Raw genomic sequence first — 22,819 nt, 5'->3', positions numbered from 1 at the left:
AGTTGTTCCTGGCGTTGGCATCAGACTATGCAAGTAGATAAGTTTAGTGTGAATTTTGCTGCTGACTCATAGTTTGGCTAACAGCTTTTGTGACTTTTTGTAGCAAATCTTGCAAATTATTTTAAGTAAAATTCTGTCTCTTTGGAGGAAAAAAAATTGGCATATATGTGGGTATTTTAAGTGTGCAAGTGCATACATGCTTTTTGCTTTACAAAAGGCTAGGTAAATTCTGGATATGTTTGATTATAGCCTAAATGTGTAGGTCGTGATATGATTTGCTTATGACTAAAAAAAATTTTTGGATTTTAGGAGGTGCAGAGTTGCTCTAGAAATTTTTTTTGTAGTGTCTGTTAAGTTAGCACTGACTCAAGACTGAGCAGTTTTCCAAGAATAATAGAAATAAAGCTTCATTTGTTATCTGAAAATGCAAGGTGAAGTGGCTATACATGAAACTGATTTCTTTTTGATTTAAATGATTACAAATGATTTGAAATAACTCTGTTTCAGGTAAGGGAGAGGTTACGAGTAGCACTTGAAAGATGTAGCTTATTGGAAGAAGAGCTAGGTACTACCCATAAAGAGGTAGGTTCCTTTTAAAAAATGTTTTCAGGTATGCCTGGGCACGTGGTTAATCAATATTTGCACATACTAGTGTATTCAGTTAAAGTTCATTTTCTTTGACTTCTGTATTTCTAATTGATACCAAATGGGATAAAGTTGATTTTAACTTTGCTTTGAAAGAGCAGGAAGAGGGTGTATTAATACGTACCTTGCAGTGGAATTTGTTATATGCATATAATATATGTATATTAACTTTTTTCTTTTAGTTAATGATTCTGAAAGAGCAAAACAATCAGAAAAAAACACTACCGGATGGGATGCTGGATATAAATCATGAACAAGAAAACACACCAACTACAAATGGGAAGGTATAGTTTTTTGTTTGTTTGTTTTTTAGCTGATAGGAGTCTTAAGCCTAAACTTGAATATTTGGTTTTGAGTGAAGATTTAATTAAGAAGTCTCTTATCACAATTTCACTTTTTGCAGTCTATACAATAATAAATTATATTGGGGGAAGTTATATTCATGTATATAACAGTTCTTGTTTCTCAGATTTTAAATGTAATATTTAAATACATTTTTCTGTTTAATAGAGATCCTCTGATGGTTCACTGTGCCATGATGAAAACCTTGCTAAAGTGATTGAACTCCAGGACATCATAGATAAGCAAAACAAAGAGCAGGCACAAATGAAAGAACGTCTTACTGCTTTGTCTAGCAGAGTAGCAGAGCTGGAAGAAGATCTTGACACAGCTAGAAAAGACTTGATAAAATCTGAAGAAATGAATACAAAGTTACAGAGAGATGTACGAGAGGTGAGGAGTAAATTGTCAAAATTTGGGCAGTCCCAAATATAATTGTTTTATTAAAAAAAAATCAGTTGCGTTGGTGCTTAGCTACACCTTGGTATTCTTAAACTTTCTTGGTTTGAAAGGTGAGGAAAACAATTTGTTTGATGCGATAGTTTTCTTTTAAAATACTCCAGTCACTTAGATAAATTCTGAAAGCAAAATTTATGATTAGCTAGATACTTCATGTGAATACATTAAGCTAAAAATTTATCTATGTGGACTTCAAATACTCTTGAAAAAATGCTTGGTCTTGTCATAAATGTTGAGTTTATTAATGAAGTCTAAATTTTCTGTTAAAGATATACATGGTTGAGGATTCTCCTTAATTTTAGTGGTATGATTGGCTGTCCTGTTATCAATCAGTCACTGATCTCCAAGGCCCTGTGTCTTGCTGTGTACTTCAGAAGAGAATATTAAATGATATTGAAAGGGAGTTTAGTTAAGTCCCGGAAAACTCTTTGGCCATCCACAGGAAGTAAAGATTTGCTCTGTTTGTGCTGCTGAGATGATGACTAGCAGATCTGTGGTGTGCTGGGGGGAGGGCAGTGGTTTGTTTGTTTTTTAGCAGTGAATTTTAAGAAGCCATGGAACTTGTTACTTGTATACGTTACAGCATATCTTTTTTTAAGTTTAATTACTAAATAATTATCACCTCTATTAGTGACTAAATTCTGTTCTGTGTCTCGTGTAGACTATGGCCCAAAAGGAAGACATGGAAGAGAGAATTACAACTCTTGAAAAACGCTACCTCGCTGCACAACGTGAAGCTACATCTGTGCATGACCTCAATGATAAACTTGAAAATGAAATTGCCACTAAAGATTCCATGCATCGACAGGTTGTAATTTGAAATAAGATCAAGTATTGAAATAAGCTACAAAATTACATTCTGCTCAATATAAAAATTAATGGAATAATTAATGTTCATACCACACTAAGCAGTCCTGTTTTAGGAAGATAAATACATCTGTGACGTGTTGTTGTTAGTGTTTGTTTTTCAGTAACTGGAGGGCCATGCATTGTAGAGAGTTTTACCCTGAAAATGAGTATGAGAGAATTTCCTGGGAGGGGAAGTGATTTTGTATGTTTTAGTGCACTTGGTCACGTTTCAGTATGGCTGTTGTCCATGTTAATTATGGATTTCTAAGTTATTATAAATGTATCCAAACACCTTTAGTTTCACGTGTGAGAATTCCTCATTCTTAACTAAAACAGTTTTAGAAGTTGTATTGAAAGTAAAGCCTGTAGGAGGCATGAATATGCTCTTTGATGGATCTTGGGTAGATACATCAGACCTGAGGTGTATTTTGGCTTTGCTTTGTTTAGTTTGAACAATACCTGTTGTAGCTATGTGGGATGTTACGAAAGGGAAAAAGGTTTTGATTACTTGAAAATGTGTAAATGTTTTTAAATGGAGGTTGGAATCCAAGGTGAAGTTTTAGCTCCTTATTACCTTCATTTTTACTTATGTGTCCCTTGGTTCCTGGCCTTGATTTATTTATGTGCTATACTTCGTTTTCGTTCAGCACTAGTTTTTTTGCCTCTCTGTGGCTCAGTGGCATCATTTGAAACTATTCATGAAGTGAGATAAGTCTACTTGTCAAATTCTCCCATTTTCAATCTAGATGATTAACATTACTAATAGGTTTGTTCCTCTTGTATATCCAGCCTCTCGCAATGGCTCTACTGAATCTTTGCTGTTTGGTATGAAACTCATACAAGTTCCTGGCTTTTGTTTGTCTGGTCGTGCTTACCTTTAAACTGTCCCCTTCTCCCCACACCTCTGTTGTGTGCGTCAGTCAGGGTTTCTTCTGAACCCTATATGCCTTCAAGATATGCAGAAATAAATGGAGTTGGAACATAATTGTGAGAAGCTAGATAACAGAATGCCCACCTGGCTTGTCACTTGTGATCTAAGAAGAAAATAGGCTGCTGAACAGAACTGTCTAGGAGAGAAGGCTGGTTGAGATAATGGTGGGGTTGAGCTGGAAGGGGTTGCTTGTGAACTGAGAAGCTTAGTATTTTACTGCCTTTGGGATAAGGTTGCTTAGGGTTTGTGAAGGAGTTTAAAGGTGATTTTTATAGCCTACAATACAAGTAACTTGCCTTACTGCAGGAATAAATTTCTCACATGTGAAATGAAATTGTCCGACTTTACAAACGAGAAATGGTTATTTAGCTAATCATTTTCTAATTAGAGGACTGGAGGTAATCAGACAACACTTAGTCAATGAGAAGTCCCTTTTAGTCATAATTTTTAAAAATGTTGAACTCACTGACTTTCAAAACAAACAAAAAACTGATTAAATGTTGTAGTAATATGCAGTGTTATTTAAAATACGAAGGAATTTGTCTAGATGTAACTCGAAGTCTCAGCATGACCTTGGTAATGAAAATTCACTTGTATATTGCTTCCCGTACCGCAGTTATGTTTAATCAGTGATACAGTTGCTTTCAGAATACACAAAATTGTATGCAGTAAAAATTTACAGCGAAAAAAATTGTCTCATGTGACAAAGGGGAAAATTCCACATGTCTTTTGATTATGAAGCCAGTTTTGGAAAACTTGTTTTCCATAGGCCAGTAATCTGTGTCTTTACCTTGCTCTCTGAAAATTAATTACCATTTTAACACTAAATATTGCTGATCACAATCCTGTGTAGAGTGAAGATAAGAACAGACAATTGCAAGAACGGCTGGAACTGGCTGAGCAGAAGCTGCAGCAGACTTTGAGAAAAGCTGAAACTTTGCCGGAGGTGGAAGCTGAGCTGGCACAGAGAGTTGCAGCGCTTTCAAAGGTGGGTCAGCTGGGTGCTGTGCTCAAGCCTTTTTTTTCCCTATTAGCATCCCACTACAAGAAATCTGTTCTTACTGTTGTTTTCATTATTGCCAGATTTCTGTTTTTCCCCATCTAGGTCAGAAAATGTTTTTTGCTGTTTTCTGTGCTTTCTGTTCATCTCTGTGAACATAATGTAATGATTTACTCTTCTTATTAATTTCTGCACTTCAGAATTTGAGCAAATGTTTTGTTAACTGTGTTATGTTATGAAAATGTTTCTCTGAATTACTGCTTTGTTACTTTTTCTTAAATTTCATTCAATACTAGGCATAAAGTTTTCTAAAACAGTAACTATTTCTGAAGGGGAAGGTGGTCTGTCTTCCTCTGTTAACCAAATGGGGAATATCTGCATGTGGGAGGAGAAAAGTAATGGTAGTCATTAAGTTTAAGATTTTCTGGAAGGTGCAAATGAAATAGTGAAGTCTGAAAAAATAATACATAGTAACCACAAATGAACCTTTTCAAGAGTGGGATGTCTGTCTGTCTTTGTTCAAGTTGTAGTTTCATTTCTTTCCCTGTTATCTTTCCTGTCCCATACTGGCTCTGTAGTCTGACCTTTTGTCTTCTGGGAACTCTGCTGCTAAAGATGCTAAAATATTGGAGCTTATCACCAAGCTTAGGAAGGTAGAATTTGTGTACTAGCCCTTGTTTTTGTTTGCTGCTTTCTGCTTTGTCGTGATTATTAACAAAGGGTGATAGTGTCTAGGCCAGTGAAGAAAAGCTGAATATGCATTTAGTTTTGATTTTGTGGTTTTTGATACTGCTGCAGGTTTGCAACAGCAGGAGTTCATTCAGACTCATTTGCCAATAATAGTTGTTTCACAGTGCAGAGTAGTGACAGGATTGTTTCATTACTTAACCTGAACTCTCAGTAGGTTCTTTCAATAATAGAAGGGTATCTGTTTTGTGCTGTTTGTTACCATAAATGGCAACTTGCACAAAGCACGTTAGATACCTTATGGTACCTCAACTTTTCTTTATGCCTTTGAAACCTTTTATGAAAAAAAATTCTAATTTTGCTTTCAAATTGACAGGCTGAGGAGAGACATGGCAATATAGAAGAACGGCTCAGACAAATGGAAGCCCAGCTAGAAGAAAAGAATCAAGAACTGCAAAGGGTACCATACATATTTTTGTCACAAAAACAAAGCTGAAAGAAAGGATATGATCCCCTCCATGGCTGTACACCATTCAGCAAAGCTGTTTTTATGTCTCTAAAATAAAGCCAGAGTTTAGGCTGACTGATAGTTGGGAGATTGCTATTTGGGAGATTTGAGCCTCTGTGTCACAGCCAACGTTAAATCTCAAGAATAATCTGTGAATCGGCAACCAGAGTTTAAAATAAGTTTGGAAATACCTAACTACTAGTCACGCTTTCTGGTGGTGGTTGGGGAGGAAGCTTGCTGAGTTAACTGACCATGCAAAAATTGGTTCATAGGTTGTAATAGTGGAATTTATTTTGAGATCTGCTTGGTCATGAAGCATAAGCTTAGTCTTTGAAGCTTCTGATCTTGGAACTCTTCAATTATTAAAGTCTTAAGAGTCCCTTATACTCCCTTATAGACTCATGAAAGTATGTACAGTATTTCTTATCCTTTAGGCAAAACGGTTCCTTTAAGGAAAATTAAATTTAGATTAAAGAAAGCTTTTTGTTTTCACAACCTGGAAATTACTTTATAGACATTGTAAATCGTAAGTTATTTCAGTAGCCTTTTTATAAAACTTTAAAGTTTCCTTATGTATCTTAGGCTAGGCAGAGAGAGAAGATGAATGAAGAGCATAATAAACGCTTGTCAGAAACTGTTGATAAGCTTCTCTCTGAATCCAATGAAAGGCTTCAGCTTCATCTCAAGGAAAGGATGGCTGCCTTGGAAGATAAGGTAACTTTAAGTTGCATTCCAGCATATTCATTAATTAAATTTTCAGCATTCTGTAGTAATTTTTGTATTTTTGCAGTGTCTGTGTATAGTAGTAAATAAATACTAAATTTCTATTAATAAAACAGTTTCTGTAAAGGGAAATTTTTAATGTGAATTTTGAAAAAAGTTCTTAAAATTCCTTTTCTGAGGTTGTCCCTGGGCATAGTTCTTCAGTGTTGAGAAGACATCTTTTAAGAAGCTTTATCCTTTCTTGGTTGGTTGGTGTAAACTGCATAAATAGGCTCATCCAGCGTAAGACAGGTCTGAAGTACTGGGACTGGAACTTCGACCTTTTCAGTACAGTTCTTTTTTCCCACTCCTTTTTGTCTATACCAGTTGCAAGAAACCCAGGATGACTCTGTGTAAGTTGGAAGTATCTTGTCTTTTCCTCCCATGTAGATTTGTTCTGAGGCAGGTTATATGAGTATAAAGAGACTGTTCCCTTGATCATCAGTGCACATCTTGGATCCTTCCCCTGTAATGTTCTGGCCCTCTTCCACTTTCGGATCTAGATCTTCATGGATTTTTCTTCCAGAAGATATATTTGCCTGTCTTTAAGGTTTCCCTTATTTTGCTTCAGACAAAGGAGTACATAACATAATAGCATTTTTTTGACTTTGAGTTGTTTTTTCTTGGTTTAAAAGAATACTTCATTTCACCCTGCTATACAAGAAATTATCTGGGAAAATGGTTTAGTAAAAGCTTGTGTGGCTTCTGTTTTAAGGTCATGGAAACAAATTATGGGCAACTGCGATACATAATGATGTATCCAGGCTTTAATAGATGTTTACTTTCTCTTGGATTCCTGTCAACTCAATTCTCTTCCCTAAACCATCAGTCAGGTATCTCATATGTCTTCCTAGAATTCTAGGGCTGACCTCACCTCAGACCATTACAAGATTTGATTCTTTCTTTTCCCTGCTTTTGTACTATGGGAGGTGTGGAAAATTCAGGTAGTGAGTAACAAATGTGAGTCCTACTGATTCTTGTCCTTTGAGATAATGTTAAAGGTGCCTGTCATCTGACATCTAAGCCTGCAAGCTTTTGGCTTGTGGTTTTTAAATAATATCACTATTTTCGAGAGCACCAACTGCTCTTAATGTTTCCGAAATTTTTGTTATGGGTCTTATTGTAACATCAACAAGGTTGATCTAACAATCTTTATAAAATCAATTTCAGATAAGCTGCTGACTGCATTTTCTTTCTTATGACAATGTTGGGGGAATGGTGGTGGGGGAGGAGGGTTAGGGTTAACCCTAACCCTATGTATGGATTTACATTTGTGAATTTAATGAGGAGATTTTAGTGATCCTTCACTGTAAGTATCAGCTTCTAACAAAGTATTCCTGCTATGACTTCCAGCTCATATTTTTTATGATAAGTTGGGAATAAATATACATGTAAAATTTTAAGACTTTTTTTTTTCTGATCACTTGTGCTCTTTTCCCAGAATGACTTGTTGGCATATGAAGTTTTATTACAGATTTAAGGTGCAAATTGTGGTATTACCCACAGGAAATATGTTTAATGGAACTTTTTGGCAGCAATGGAGAGGGAAAAGAAAATGATCTGCTTATAAATTTCCTATTAGAAGGGGAATCTCTAATTTTTGTTTTGTATCACTGTGGTCAAATTCAGTATTTGAAATTTGTTTGATCATTGTAGCTGTCATATGATTCTTAGCTCTCAGATGATTCTTAGTCTTAGAGTTTGGGAACACTTTGAACAAAGATTGTAGCAGTTGTAAGTACACTTAATGGAGTCATTGGGATATCTTGATGTAATTGTAAAGAACGCTGCTCTAATGCTAATGAGGACCACTAAGTCAGGTTTTGGAGGTATGGTACATCTGAGATACTACTATATTGTTATAGTTCAGGCAAATCAAAGCAATGGGAAAACATAGTATTAGACAATAATGTCTTAGTAATCACTCAGTGAATGCATTTGAACTACTTTAGCTGCACCCTAATTATCCCTCATTTACTGATTTTTGTCAAAAGGAGAATAACAGGCTAAAGGGCTGTAGACCTGAAAGGATAAACCTTTAGCTATAATCAAAGAGAAATGACTGTCAGCACAATAAGTAAGGTATCTATGACTTAATATATATACGTATGGTGTGACTGAAATTTGTTGATGCTCACCTTGCTTATGGTTAAGATAAGAGTTGTAAGCATTGAGTAATGTAATTTGCAATACATTTTGTTTTAGAATTCTCTTCTTCGAGAAATCGAAAATGCGAAAAAACAAATAGAGGAACTTCAACATGAAAAGGTATAATGTACATTATTGTATTATTATATTGGAAAATAATTGCTGTATTGCAACGTACCAGGAACAGGTTTGAAGTGCCCCGTAAAATTTTACATTGCTTACTTTGTTTAAAAAGAAAGTTTATTTTGAGTAAATTCTCGGTGTTATTGCTTGTTTACAATATTGAGTGCTTCTGGGTTTTATGATGCTTTTATAGATAATAGTTACCATACTTCTGAATACATGAAGTGGCTGGGTATATTGGTAACCTACCAAAGTTTGAAGTTGATATATAAATTTTTATACTATTGCATGTATAACCTTGACCTGTAAAAAGAAAAACAAAATATACTTAATGGCAGGTATTTTCCCATAAGTATGTTTTTTTTAAAACAGTGGGTGTCATGAAATGCTTGCGACGTAAAATTTCAAGGTTTTAAGAAAAGGGTGCAGGAAGAGAAATATTTATTAAACTTTACAGTAGAGGCTATCTGGCAGTTTTCTTGCCCTGGTAACCGATCAGTTTGTTTCGTGAATGATAGTAATGGGGCCTTTCATTTCTTTGCAATAAAGTTTTTGGTCATGCCATCTGTTCAAAAATAGTACTTATTATTGCTTATTAAATCACAGGTGTACTGCAGCTCCCCAAATCATTCTAGTAAGCAGCTAGGCCAAACTGTAGAAGCTGTGCTTCTATAATAAAATGAAGAACGCATTCAGAATATATTGCAGGATGTGCTTTGAATTTTTGTATGTGTAGCCAAGCAGTTTTCACCCAAGTTACAGACAGTCACCAACAGCCATTTTTCTTAGTCTTTCACTGAAGTTGTCTTCTTATTCATTGAATTGTTTTGTAGTTAAATTCCAAGTCTCTAGAATGCATCAGAATGTCCAAGTTAAAAGTGGATGCATTTAGGACCTGTTGCGCACAAAGCTTGAAAAATCTTATTATTAAATATACTCACTTAACTGTAGTAAGCAGTGTGAATTTTGTTCAGTAGTTCTGTTTTTAAAGTATATGTCATTACCTAGATTCATGGTGTAGAGAGAGGACAGAATTATTCTTGGATGCCTTTCTGTGATGGTGCTGTAGTGTGTAGCAGAAATCATTTTTAGGTTTTACGTTGTTGAAGGGTAGTATTTAAAATCAGTTAGTTCTGAGTTTTATAGAAATGAGATTAAAGAACTAAATAATAGTTTAAAATATTTGACATTGATTTTTTTTTTAAGCCTATTTTAATATATTTTTTTACAGGATCAACTTATGTTAAATGTTGAAGCATTAAGGGCTGAAAATGACCAAGTGAGACTCAGAGCCACATCACTTCATCATAGGTACCAGTACTTAATAGCAATACAGTTTTTTCTAATTGCTTCAGAGTCGCTTTGCAAAGTTATACATGTTTTTACTAGCTGTAGCTATAAAACACCTTTATTATAGAGCACATAAAGCAGCTGTTACAGTACTTAAAAGTATATATATATGTGTGTGTGTGTGTATATTTTTTTTATATATATATATGTGTATATTTATATATACACATATACACACACACATACACACACATGTCGGAACTGGTAGGAAAATACAAATAGTTTGGATGTTTTTTGGTTTCTTGGTGTTTGTTTTTTTTCCTTCCCCCCATCCCTAAGGATAAAGTGTTTCTTCGTATTTTAGCCGACCACATTTGGGTAGTGTACCAGATTTCAGATACCCCATGACATCTTCATCTGTGGCTGACAGTCATACAGACTCCTATGGCACCTCATCAGTGTTAAGGCGTCCCCAGAAAGGGCGTTTGGCAGCTCTCAGAGATGAACCTTCAAAGGTAATAGAACAGTAAAACAAAATAACAGCAACAAAAACTTTTCAAGCAAAATGGATTAACCGAATCTGTTGCAAGAAGAATTTGTGGAATACAAGTACACAGCAACAGAACTGCTAGATTTTATAAATCAAAATACATTTTTAAGATTTGCTTATGTCCTGTTTCACTAACTAATGCACAGCTACTAGTCATTTTAATTGTCATCAAATAATTGTAAAGTTGGGATTTTGCGGTCCTATTTGTTTTAAGTATGAGAGGCCTGTAAAATATAATCTGAAACAGTCCTATTCTTATGTGTGTACATTTTCAGATTTGAACTTGCATTCACTAATCTAACATGTTATTGTTTTGCAAGCAATTTCAGAGTCTCTTTCAGGACATGTAAGTTCTCATTATATAAAGTTGATTCCAAAATTTTCATTGGATTTGTTAGCAAAATTCTGCAGTAACTTAGAGTGTATATGGCCAAGATATGTGATGTTATCCTTTATTCATTGGCTTTGTCTGTTTTTAAATTTCACTTAACTGTAAGATGCGAAGTTTTCTACATTATAGCTTTTGTTTTTATGTTTCTCTAAATATTGCTGTCTTGATGGATACATTCAGCACGTAAGTGGGCTTTTAAAAAATATTTTTAACATGTTGAAAAACAGTAAAAATGCCATGTTTTTCCCACTTGAGCTTGGATTTTATCTTCAATTCTCTTTTAACAGGTTCAGACCCTGAATGAGCAAGACTGGGAGCGAGCCCAGCAAGCAAGTGTATTGGCAAATGTGGCACAAGCATTTGAAAGTGACGCTGATGTGTCTGATGGTGAGGATGATAGGGAGACTATATTCAGTTCAGTTGATCTGCTGTCACCAAGTGGTCAGGCTGATGCTCAGACTTTGGCCATGATGCTTCAGGAACAGTTGGATGCAATCAACAAAGAGATTAGGTATGTTTTATCTGCTGTTATGATTTTCTGTGACACTGGAAATCAAAATAATTTCCCTTTTTGTGTGTGTGTGGTTACAAGCAATTCTCTTTGCCCACTCAGTTTCCTTGGGTGGGAGAAGGAATAGAAATTCATAGTATCTGACAACTTGTAAAGTACTTTTAAATGTACATGAGGGGGAAAAAAATTATATAGCAGGTAGTAGTGGTGGATACAGCTGTTACATGAAAGTACAAGATACTAGTATACACTTAATTGACACTTGCTAAATTGTAGCTTCTTATGACTGGCTACCCTACTGATCATACCTGGAGTAACCATTCCGGGTTTTATAATGTGCTGCACAAGTTTCTTGGGACAAAATATCTTCTCTTTCATAAGAGTTTGAAGTGCTGAGATATATGGAATACTTTTGGAAAGACTTGTTTCTTCTTTCTGTGGCTGAAATAGAGGCTTTAATTTAATGGTAAAATGTTTGTCAAATGACATAGATTTTTATAGAAAAATACTTTCATTAATGATTCACAAAGCACCTTCCAAATGAACCTTACAAAATCCTTGTGAAAGGGACACTGTTAATGTTGCAGGGGAAGTAAGGTGTGTGGAAGTACACGCATTATGACAGTAGCGCTTCAGCTGCAAATCTAGCCTTCTCTTTGTCTGTTGTCCAGGTATTTTTAGTTCAAACTTAATATGTAGCTATACTTAATAAATTAACCTTCTGTACCTAAACATCCCTCCTTAACTAGTTGCTATATGCCTAAATAAGCATTTCAGGTTCTTTGTTTAAGAAAATGTTTTTTTTTTTCCTCTTTTAAAAAGCCTCAGTCCCATTTGTGGATGGGATTATGTATTACTAGCTTGACAGAAACCCCTGTGTAATGGTAATAGCAGTTGTACTGTTTTTCTTTGGTTGGATTAGAAGAATCAGTGTTGCTGTCTTGTCTTCTAAGTATCGTGTGAGGTTTGGCTGTCATGTTCCTTTGGAATTTCTTTTTAGACTTATACAAGAAGAAAAGGAAAATACAGAACAACGGGCGGAGGAAATTGAAAGCAGAGTAGGTAGTGGAAGCCTGGACACCCATGGTCGTTTTCGATCAATGAGCTCCATTTCTCCTCCATATGCAACTGGTTCTCTTGCTGGGTCTTCCCCTCCTGGCAGTGGCCGCTCCACCCCAAGGCGGATCCCACATAGTCCAGCTCGGGAAGTGGACAGACTAGGTATCATGACACTAGTAAGTATCCATTAATTTTAATTTTCCAGAAGATGGTGTTCCTTTTCTTTAGGAAAGAGGAGGTTTAATTTGATTTTTGCCTTCCACCCCTTCTTATTCAGTTGTAATTTTAGTCTCTTTAGGTTTCTCTACTGCTCTCTTTCACCTTCTCTGAAAAGTGTAAGCTATAGTCATAATCATATATAAAAAAAAAAAAAAAAAAAAAAAGAGGGGATTCAAAACCTAGGTATATTATATGGTCGGTAGCTTATGCCTAGGTATTCCTTCTGTTGTTCTGGTCTTGCTCCCTTCTACTTCCTTTTCGTAGAAGGACTAATGTTTTCTTCCCAAGCCCTGGTACAGTAGCCAGTGTTTTATATCGCGCTTTTTTTTTTTTTTTAAAACAGAAATGAATGCTAGTATCTTGTTTTAGCCTATTGAGACTTTTAGGCAGAACAAATATCTGTTAGACTTAGTATTTGAGCAAGTAGTAGCTCAGGCTAGCAGTTCAGTGCGTAGACAAAGATGGATGCATTCTGTGACATTAAAATAACTGTTTAGAAAAAATAATCATTCTAGGAGATGTTTTATGTGTGTAAATCTATTTGTAAAAACAAGATACAAGTTTCCAGCTATTTTTGTTTTTATTCGAGTGCTGAGCAAACCTAACAGCTTCTCAGATCTGGAATACTTTTTGCTGAGGAGCATGTTAGATATGGGTATCTGCAAGCACTTTCTAGGAAAAGCTCCTCCTCTAACATAGCCCTATATACCTTTTTTTTGTCTCCAGACTTGCATATGCGTTTAAAAACCATACTTATAGTTGTACACGTAACACCATACTTAATATACGTTATTGTCTGGGATTACTGCACTTGCATCATGCCTATACTGTATCAATTGGTAGATGAGGAATGTTGTCAAACAGCAATATTGCAGATGGACTGTAAAATACTGACTGGGCTCATTTTGGTCTCTTATAAAAGTGTTTAAAAGCAAATATTTTTTACCTATTTTGCAAACTTTCGAGAAGGAATGTATATGTATACTGAAAGGTCTATTTTTCCTTCTTTTTAACCATAAGAAGGAATCATTTGACCTTTCCTACATTAAACAAAATCATTATACTAGCTCTAGTCATATATCCAAGGTGAAGCACAATGGAAAACTATTACTGTATGAAAGTGAACTATTGCTGGCACTCTGTTTTTGAGTTACCACAGTATAGCTGCTTTTTATGCTATGTAGGAAACAAAACTGCAGAAATGGCTAAGGTGTGAGAAGTGACTCTAATGCAGACAACATACTAAACTTGCCTGCAACAACTACTCTTTGTTACATAGCTCAAGAGGAGTCCTTGACACAGAACTGGAAATCTTCTCACTTTTGAAAAGCAACACCTCACTTCCACCTGTACTTTACTGCTTTTCTGGCTGAAGATAATGCATTTATTTATTTATTTATTCTCTTCAGGGATACATTTAAATATTTTGTCATTTGAAGAGTACTTCGTACTGTGCATCCTTTTCTGTGTCATAGCTGTTACTGTTAGTGTCCTGAATATATTTTATCTGTGCTAGTGGCTTCAATTTGTGCTACAGTTTACAATAAATATGGCTCTTCTAAATTTCTTTTCTTTGCATGCATCTATCAGCCTAGTGATTTAAGGAAACACCGTAGAAAGGTAAAAATCTTGAGCTTATTTACTGGTGTGCCGCCTCTTTTCCTTCCCTGCCCACTAACTCATTAATGGAAAACAGGAAAATAAGAGGAAGTGTTTGCAGGGTAACCCTGTAATAGAACAAGATTATGTGCTGTTTGATATTAAGAATATAAAGCATTTAATGTTTAACAGGAGAGACTTTACAGAGCTGATGAGATTACTTTAGTAATTTAGCCCTGTGTATGAGTAAAGGACAACTGCTGCTTGCTCATTTTATTAGCTAATATTGAAATTTAGTAGTTTTTCAATAGAGGTAACAGGAAACTTAGAAAGAATTCAAGGGTAAAACATGCAGCTCCAGAATAGTAAGGGAAAGAAGAAGCCTTTAACACTGAAATGATAGATTTTCCTTTTAATCTTTTGCGTAGCATTGATGTTGTAACATATTCCAACTAAATTCTCAAGTTTTCATTCATTTTCCATTAGTCTCCAGCTTCTAGAGAAGAGGTACGAGATGATAAAACTACAATAAAATGTGAGACATCACCACCATCCTCGCCTCGATCTTTGCGTTTGGACAGAGTCCAAAAAGGCGCTTTGCATACAGTGAGCCATGAAGATATCAGGGACATAAGAAAGTAAGTAGCTGCGAAGAGTCATACCTACCAGTAACTTAATTGGTATTTCAGTTTATCAGACTAAAATATTTTGGCAGCAAAGCTATTGAGCTTAAAGGAGCTTTAACAGATATTAAAATGCGTCTAAAAAGTGAAAAATGTGAATACATGAGTAAGTATGTTGCATAAACAGTACAGATTTTGTTCATGGTTGAAAGTGGCTTTATGTGAATTTTTCTGGTACCAGAATTCTGCATTAAATCTACTTCATATTTTAAAAATGAAAGAGACAGAATTCCAGTTTCCTTTTGTAAGTTTGAATTTAAGCTATAAATGTAAAAAAATTACAAAATTATCATCATTTTTAATTGGTGGGTGCTGTTTTTAGAGTAAGGACCGGGGATGAATTCTACTCAAGAATTTTAACTTCAGCTGTCCGTTAATTTGTAAGGAATGTAGGTTGTCAACATTGGCTTTTCTGAATTGTACTTTAAGTGCTTGAATTCGTATTACTTTTAAAAAGCAAGAGTGACTTGCAAGTCCTTGTTGTAGTATATATTATATTCCTTTCTTATTGCATGATTTAGTTTCCACTGTTTGTTCTATGCAATGACATATTTTAGTAGATCCGTTTTGTTCCTTGAGACTCATTAAAAACTGCAAATAGATGTCATTAGTCAGTTTGAGTTTTCATTAGTTTGCACAAAATAAAAAAGTTGCCTTTTGCTATGTTACTGTGCCTATGCTCCTTTGTGACTCTTCTTTTTGTGAAGTTCAACAGGCTCACAAGATGGGCAAGCAAGTAATCCTAGTAGCAGCAATAGTAGCCAAGATTCCCTTCATAAGGCCCCCAAAAAGAAGGGGATCAAATCCTCTATTGGCCGCTTGTTTGGCAAGAAAGAAAAGGGACGACCTGGACAAACCAGCAAAGACACATTAGGACAAGGTTGGTTTGCTTATCTTTATCAGCATATTAGAGCGGAAGTGATTTTTAGGATGTATGTCTCTGTATGCGTGTGTTTATGACTGATTATTTTGTTGCTGATGTGCAGCATTTTGTCACACTAGTGACACTGAATTTTCTGGTAGGTCTTTTTATGACTGTAGTGCGCAAGTTCAGCTTGTCAGTTGCTGCTTTCTTTTACTCTGCCATTTGCTAGACCTTTCTTAATGCCTTCATAAGGAAGACAAAGTTAGATTGCGTTAGTCTCATTGCCATCCCTGCCTAGCATAGAAAGTACTTTGCTGTCGGAGTGTCAAAGCTGAGACAATTGAGTAAGCAGGCATGTGGGTCCATCAGGAAAAAGACTGAGCACCAAATTTGTTTTCTTGCATATCAGTACTTAGGTAGTTCACTCCATCTCTGATTTTCATAACAAAGATACATTATGTTACAGAGTTCATTACACTGATCAATCAACATAATGGAGACTGAAAGCCATAGTTTAATTCCTAGAGCTGAATCAGGAAGAGAAAGCTAAGTCCTATCTGTTGATTTTATTATTAGTCTGGTATTGCAGGAGATGGTTCCTGCCCACCTTTATGCCTGCAAGTGACCTGGGGCCTTTCAGTAAATGTTGAATCACAGCAAGTCTTGCATGAGTATGTGACTCTTGGCCAACAGTTAGCAGTTACTGAACAGGAGAAAACTAGTGTTGAGTTGTAATCATAAGAAAGGGGTACATTTTGAAAGTACAGAAATTTGTTTTGAAATGGAACATAACAGAATTGGAAGGACAATAAAACTTTTGGTAATGCTTGCCATAGCAAAATGGTGTATAAAACTAGCAGCACAACTAATATGATGGAATTTCTAAAATTAAAAATGGTGTTTCTTTTAACAGGAAAACTAGATCAAGGTTCCAAGCCTTTTTAAAATAATAATGAAAAAAATCTGATACTTCTTAGGTTGGTTTGCAACTGTCTGCATTCTAATATAGGCCAACTTTGGTTCATTGGTGCTTTCAAAGCAATTTAATGCCTCAAGTAGCCAGGTGGCTGTATTTATGGAAGCTATTAATGTATTAATAACAGAAGCTGTGCTCTTGAAGACATTTGTTATATGTTCTGGAGCTCGGATGAGACCTTGCTAGCAGGCCCCATTTTTCAAGTATTAGTATAAATCAGCACAAAACTACTGGGGTAAAAGTGCTGTTGCATCCATTTTGATTGTAGTGCCTTTTGGTTCCTAACAAGTACCACTAGTAATAGGCACATCCCATAAACAAGGAATAATATTTCCAAGACAACATAAACAAGGCAGATGAGTGAGTTACATAATAGATGAGAATACTAGTGAAGAACTGTCAAATGTTATTTGAGAACTGGATTTGAAAAATTATGCTCAGAAACCATTTATCATCACAGTTAATGTAACTTAGTTTGTGCATTTACTACATACTAACTGTCTCTTATAGTAAATGCTTTGCTGTACACCATTTGGATAAGGCAAATATATCCCAGGTAGACTTCAGAAAAACAGAACACTTGTGTTAGAGTTCCACAGCAGGTACTGCTGAAAGGCAACACCAGATTGTTTTCCCGTGGCATATATGTGTTGTAACAAGATGAAATATAGCATGTGACAAGTCATCTCTCTTGTATTAATTTCTTAAGGACCCTTATAGTAAAAGGACCTGTTTTGACACAGCTTGTTATTGCAGCAGAAAGCTGCAAAAGGTCAGATTTTGATCAAAGATAGTCTGAAGACAACTTAGGTATCTGTCAGGGTGCTAGTATGCATAAAGCTACCACTACAGTGATACGTGATGAAAAGCTGCTTGCAACCTTGAGTGGTGCTATCCGGTCAGTGGAGAAGTGCTGTTGGCGAAGCTGCAATAGATTCATCTGTAGGGAGGACCGTGAAAACCAGTGCAACTAACAATGCAGTATGCAGATACAAAGTCTGTTGCTTTGGATTTTCTAAGAGGTCTGTCTCTTGCTAGTAAGCTGCCTGGCATTTGTTCATAAAATTCTTTATCACTTGCTGCAAAATAAATACTGGCTATTTCCATTGCAAGTCATTGCACTATTTGAAAATACACTCCTCAAGATTGACAGCATGGCTAGTGACAAGTTTTTTTTTTTTCTGATCACTGCTTTACTTTATCCACAAATAAACATTGTAACCCAGAAGCACACCTGTTTAAAATGGCAGGTCATCACTGGGATTTTCCAAGTTTGGCTTGACATGATGAATCAATGAAAGTGGCACTTTGAAGTGACTCATGCAGTGAAATACCACCCATTAAGTGAGCATGTTTTTTTTCCAGGTTAGATGCCAATAAAGCACATAATGCATAGGGAATTTGCAGATCTAATTCTAGGACCAGTAGTCATCAGTTACTATGAAGATGATGGGGCAGTGTGCCCTTTGTGCTAATAATGCCTAGGAATACTTTCTGTAACTTTCTTTATTCATTATTGCTTTGTTAGAAAACAACATAGGCAATATTAGCAAGTTAAATTCCAGGTTTAAGGATCAGAATTTTCCTTGATGCTAGACTTGCATGTTAGATACTATATCTAAAATTATACCCTTCATATACTGAACAAGTTATTGATTTTCTCCCTGCCTTCATTCTGCTTCTGCTTGATTATCAGCTGCATTAGGTTCAGCTGGGAAGAAATGGACAGGTCAGCATCTTTTTTTTCCAAGTGTTGAGTATTACCTCTTCATGGAGCTCAAGTAACATCTCGTAGCAAATAGTGCAAAGACGACTCTAAGCCCTTCTTCAACTTGCTTCAAAAGAGCAAGATGAGGTGCAAACACTGGAATTAGCATTGCTGCTTTTTTATCAAAACCAAGACTAAAGATGAATGCAGTATAGACAGTAGAGCCTAATGGGGAGTAGATGAGTGGCCACAGTGTTAGTCAATATATTTTTATTGTTTTCCGTGGCCTTTGAACTGTGGAGGCTTGCTCGATGAAGCAAAAATCTCAACTGTATCTCTGAAATGAGAGGCTTTTATTGTTATGACACCAACAGCGATGTCTTTCCTTTGGATCTGAAGGAACTCCCTTAAAATGAGCACAGGTGGCTCAGTAAATGCTGTGGTTACCTTTCTCTGCTTTATGGAAAGAATTATACAAGAGTAACTTTAATATTGACACCAACTATTGGTGACTTGGGAACAATGAGATTGATCTTAAAGGTAGCTGAAACCTGAGTTTCTCAGTCTGATTCTAGCTGATTTTAGGCAGCATCTGTCTGAGTCCATAAGTGTTTCCTATTTTTATACACTATTTTTGATAAGTATTAGTTCAACTAAAAAATGTAGTGATGTGCAAGCCTGGAAACTTTGGCTTCTAAATGACTTCTGTCATCACTGCACTCAGTTTTATAAACACTTAACCATGGAAGTCTTAGAGTTAAGCTTTCCTATAGGTTTTATAACTTCTGTGTTTTGTTAGTGGTATAATACGAATCAAATGAAATGAAGATACACATCTGAAATGGAGGCAGAAAACTGGCATCTTTGAGATAGGTAACCCCAAGATTATCCAAATTGCTAGTTCTATTGTGACTGTATTGTACTGGTAACTATTGTAAATATAGTGACTGTTGTATTTACTAATGATGAATTATGTCTATTTAGTCCATGTGAGAGCATATTATTTAAAGCTGATACGCATTTCATAATCTCCTTTATGAATATTCCAGTCAGAGTTTGGTAGGGTCACTACCTGGAATTGCCGTCAAAGCATTCACATCACATCACTTTATAATTTAAAAAGCTTATATGTGATGTGTTCTGGAGGTGTCCTGACACCAGTCTCTAGTAAAACTCACCTTTTCCATATAGGTTTTGCCATCGAGACTAGAATGTGAGTGGAGAACTGCTTAGGAGAGGAGTATTTGTAGTTTTCTTACTCCCTTTCCTCCTTCTGCCCCCACTCCCACCACTTCCTGCAATGTCATTGCTCTACCTGCTCTTCTAGTGGAAATGTCCATTTACACGTTTTGGTTTTGATGTGGTATCTGAATAACTATTACAGTTGCCTCACCTCTTGGCTGTGATAACCAAGAGAGTATAGGAGAGTGAGTATGATTATGATCAATGTTAAGAAAAAAATATTCTCAGCACATACACATTTCTAGGATGGCCCTTTTTACAAGTTTTAACTGCTGTGTGTGTTTAACTGATGTTTTATGGGCCTGTCTGATGGGGTATGAGCTTTTTTGTTGTTGTTTTTGTTTCTGTGCCACTTAAATGGAAGGAGATTTCCTGATAAAATCAAAGTGTGTATTTCTGATCAGTAATGTTACAAAGGATTACATATTTCTGTTTTGAAATGCAGTAGTGATTTTTGAATAGTAACTGTGTGCCAAAACTTGGAGATAAGAAGTTGGTGTGTTTTGTTTGTTTTTTTTATAGTTGGTATGGCAGAAGCAGATGGTGCCTCTCAGGATGCATTAGGTCTCAGCAAACTCGGAGGTCAGGCAGAAAAAAACAGGAAACTGCAGAAAAAGTAAGTTATCTAATATTTTAAATTATCTGTTTTTAAAGAATTTATGTAATTTTTTTTCTGACTGTCTTTTTCAGGCATTTAGGCCTAGTAGAGTCCCTGTAGACTTCCCCCCCCCATACACACACTTTTCTAGAACCTTAATAGTTAGGTCTTACCAAGTTTGAAACTAATTTCAGTGCTGAAAGTGTATTGTTCAAATGTAGTGATAAACAAAGTTGGAGATAAAAGTGGACTCTTATCAAACCTTCCCCCCAGATTTGTTATATTTAATACCTGCTTTGGGTTTAATTCATTTGAATTTTTCCCAAAGCTGTCTTTGGCTGCTATTTGCACCAGACTTGAAAGAGCCACTTGAGATGTTTTGGATGTAGGGAATCCTTCTGGATGTATTTGCTTATTCCCAACAGGTGACTCTGAAACTCTTCCCTTTTGTGTTGCAGCTGCTAGTTCCTTTGTGTTTTCACTACATTATTTTTCCTTCTGTTTAAGATTATTTTGAGATTCTTTCTCATTTATTTCAACAGCTGAAATCTTTTTCCTTGATACTCAAATGGTAATACAGAAGACACTCAAACCTGTGTAAGCAGGAGCAGGCATTCTCTGCATCTTTCCCTTCCAGAGCTGGGCCATATACTTTGTTGCTTTTATTCTGTTTGGCTGTCACTACTCCTGTGTCAGATAAAGCTGACTGAGATCAGACACTTATGTCTTGCTTTTTTTGCTTGCCTTCTGGAAGACTAAGTAATGAATGTTGAAGAGAAAGTGTACAAATTTTCTCTCTCTAAGAGATTCCTTGCAACATCTAAGTTCTATTGGCAAATGAAAATAATGCCGGGTGCTTTTGCTAATGAAAACCAGCAGTGTGTTGGTTTGCAGAGTCGGAATGGAATGTGGTTTTCTTTATATGACAGACAATCTGTCTTCAGACTGTTACAGTGAAGGCAATCTTACATTGTTATGATCTGGTATTTTCCCTTTTCTGCAAAGCTTTAAAATCATACCATATCTTGATTGAATAAATAGCTTTAGCCTGGTGACATCTAAATAGTGGTAGGCCTGTTCTTGAACAATCTAGATCTTTCTCAATACCACCAACAAATTTCATTCTATACTACAAAATCTATATTGCCTTGCTTTAGTAAATAGAAAAAGTGCAGGTGCAGGTAAACTGTGATTTGTCTCTGTTTAAAATATATATGTGTGTGTGTATAAAAATAGAATTGTATATTATTATAAATTATTATATTTACTAAGAAATAAAAACAAAATATAGAAATTATATAGAGGATATATGTATACATTAAAAATACATATTTTTTTTCTGTCTTTCAAAAATTTATTAACATTACTTTAATTAACAACATGGTTGCATGTTGTTGGTTGTCAGCTACTTGCTGAGCTTCTTGGAAAGCAAGTGTATATTTGTCAAATGAAAACTTCTAGTTTGAAATTGACTTGTCTAAAGCTAAAGCTGGGAGATAAAATGATTGTTTGATGTTTGGCAGCTCTGTATGCATAAAATATGGATAAATACTTACATGATGTGTTGGAGATTCCAGTTAAAGTAGGCATGAAGCACAGCTGTGCTGATGGAAACACTTACAGTTTTATTACTCTTACCACTGAGAGCAGCAGCAGAGCTCTTTGACCTTCCATGAGAAACAAATCTAACAAATTAAAAATCCTAGCAATATAGCTTAATTCAGCTGTTCCAGAATCCTTCCAAGGCTTCTGAATACAGGAAGCAATATTACCTACCACATGTTCATTACCCACCCACCCCCCCCCAAAAAAAAAAAGTTAAAAGTATGAGACTAGCTTGACAAAGAATACCAGTTACCTGTGTGTTTGAAACAATAATGACTACTAATGTTTATACTGTTTTTCTGTTTTTAATATCTATTTGCTTATCTTTTTGATTTCTGCATGCATGCACACAAACAGGCTGAGGGCAGTATTCAGTGTCTTTACTCACAAAAACCTATTTATAGTTAGAGCTAAATTACAGTATGTGGTATTTGTCTGGTTTTTGTATGCCTTTGAGTTCAGTTTAATATTAGTTTTCTATTTTTCCTTCATTGTTTTATTTTCCTTTTGTTTACCATTTGATGTGGTAGTGCAAAATCAGGGTAAGTTTATACTTATTTTATTAGGATTGTTGTGAATTTATGATAAATTGTTTGGATTTTTAGCAGTATATAAGAAGATCTTAAAAGTCTAATTATCAGAGGAGATACTAGATTCAGAAATACTTACTGTGAAAACATTTTGCTGAAATGTATCCCGTATCTTTTTAATGCTAGTTCAGTGTTACATCTTAATTTGCATGGTGTGAATTTTTATAATGAAAATATTTGATGATATTTAGTTGGAGTTACTTTTTTAAGCTTAGGTTTTTAAAGTTGTTTAACAGAGTAGGTAGTCATGGCCGTTCACTTACAGGGTATTTCTGTAAAACTGTCGTTCTTTGCTTACTAAATTTGAGTTGTTTTTAGTGATTTGTCCATGCTGTTCCTCTTTTGTGAGCTGTACTGTTGACAGTGTTTGCCACAGCTGTATTCGTGCTTTTCCATGTACACAACAAATGTTCAATAATACTGTATTAATCAAAAAGGAAAGCAACCCTAAATTTAAGATAACCCTCCTAAATACAAGTTTA

General features: G+C 35.5%; 1 protein-coding gene across 3 annotated transcripts in view; it reads left to right on the top strand.

Moving 5' to 3' along the window:
- PPFIA1 (PTPRF interacting protein alpha 1) overlaps positions 1-22,819 on the top strand; it is a 67,006-nt gene that overhangs the window by 21,848 nt on the left and 22,339 nt on the right. For all 3 annotated transcript variants that reach the window (XM_064512815.1, XM_064512816.1, XM_064512818.1), the window contains exons 5-19: positions 508-582; positions 828-929; positions 1,156-1,377; positions 2,105-2,251; positions 4,077-4,211; positions 5,287-5,370; positions 6,001-6,132; positions 8,386-8,448; positions 9,683-9,762; positions 10,106-10,256; positions 10,970-11,193; positions 12,194-12,428; positions 14,557-14,708; positions 15,461-15,633; positions 20,067-20,160. In XM_064512815.1, coding sequence (XP_064368885.1) covers positions 508-582; positions 828-929; positions 1,156-1,377; positions 2,105-2,251; positions 4,077-4,211; positions 5,287-5,370; positions 6,001-6,132; positions 8,386-8,448; positions 9,683-9,762; positions 10,106-10,256; positions 10,970-11,193; positions 12,194-12,428; positions 14,557-14,708; positions 15,461-15,633; positions 20,067-20,160 — 2,069 coding nt within the window. The remainder of the gene's footprint in view (positions 1-507; positions 583-827; positions 930-1,155; positions 1,378-2,104; positions 2,252-4,076; positions 4,212-5,286; positions 5,371-6,000; positions 6,133-8,385; positions 8,449-9,682; positions 9,763-10,105; positions 10,257-10,969; positions 11,194-12,193; positions 12,429-14,556; positions 14,709-15,460; positions 15,634-20,066; positions 20,161-22,819) is intronic.

This window comes from Dromaius novaehollandiae, chromosome 5 (genome assembly GCF_036370855.1).
Source record: "Dromaius novaehollandiae isolate bDroNov1 chromosome 5, bDroNov1.hap1, whole genome shotgun sequence".
Lineage (NCBI taxonomy): Eukaryota > Metazoa > Chordata > Aves > Casuariiformes > Dromaiidae > Dromaius > Dromaius novaehollandiae.
This window is presented reverse-complemented; position numbering and strand designations above follow the sequence as displayed.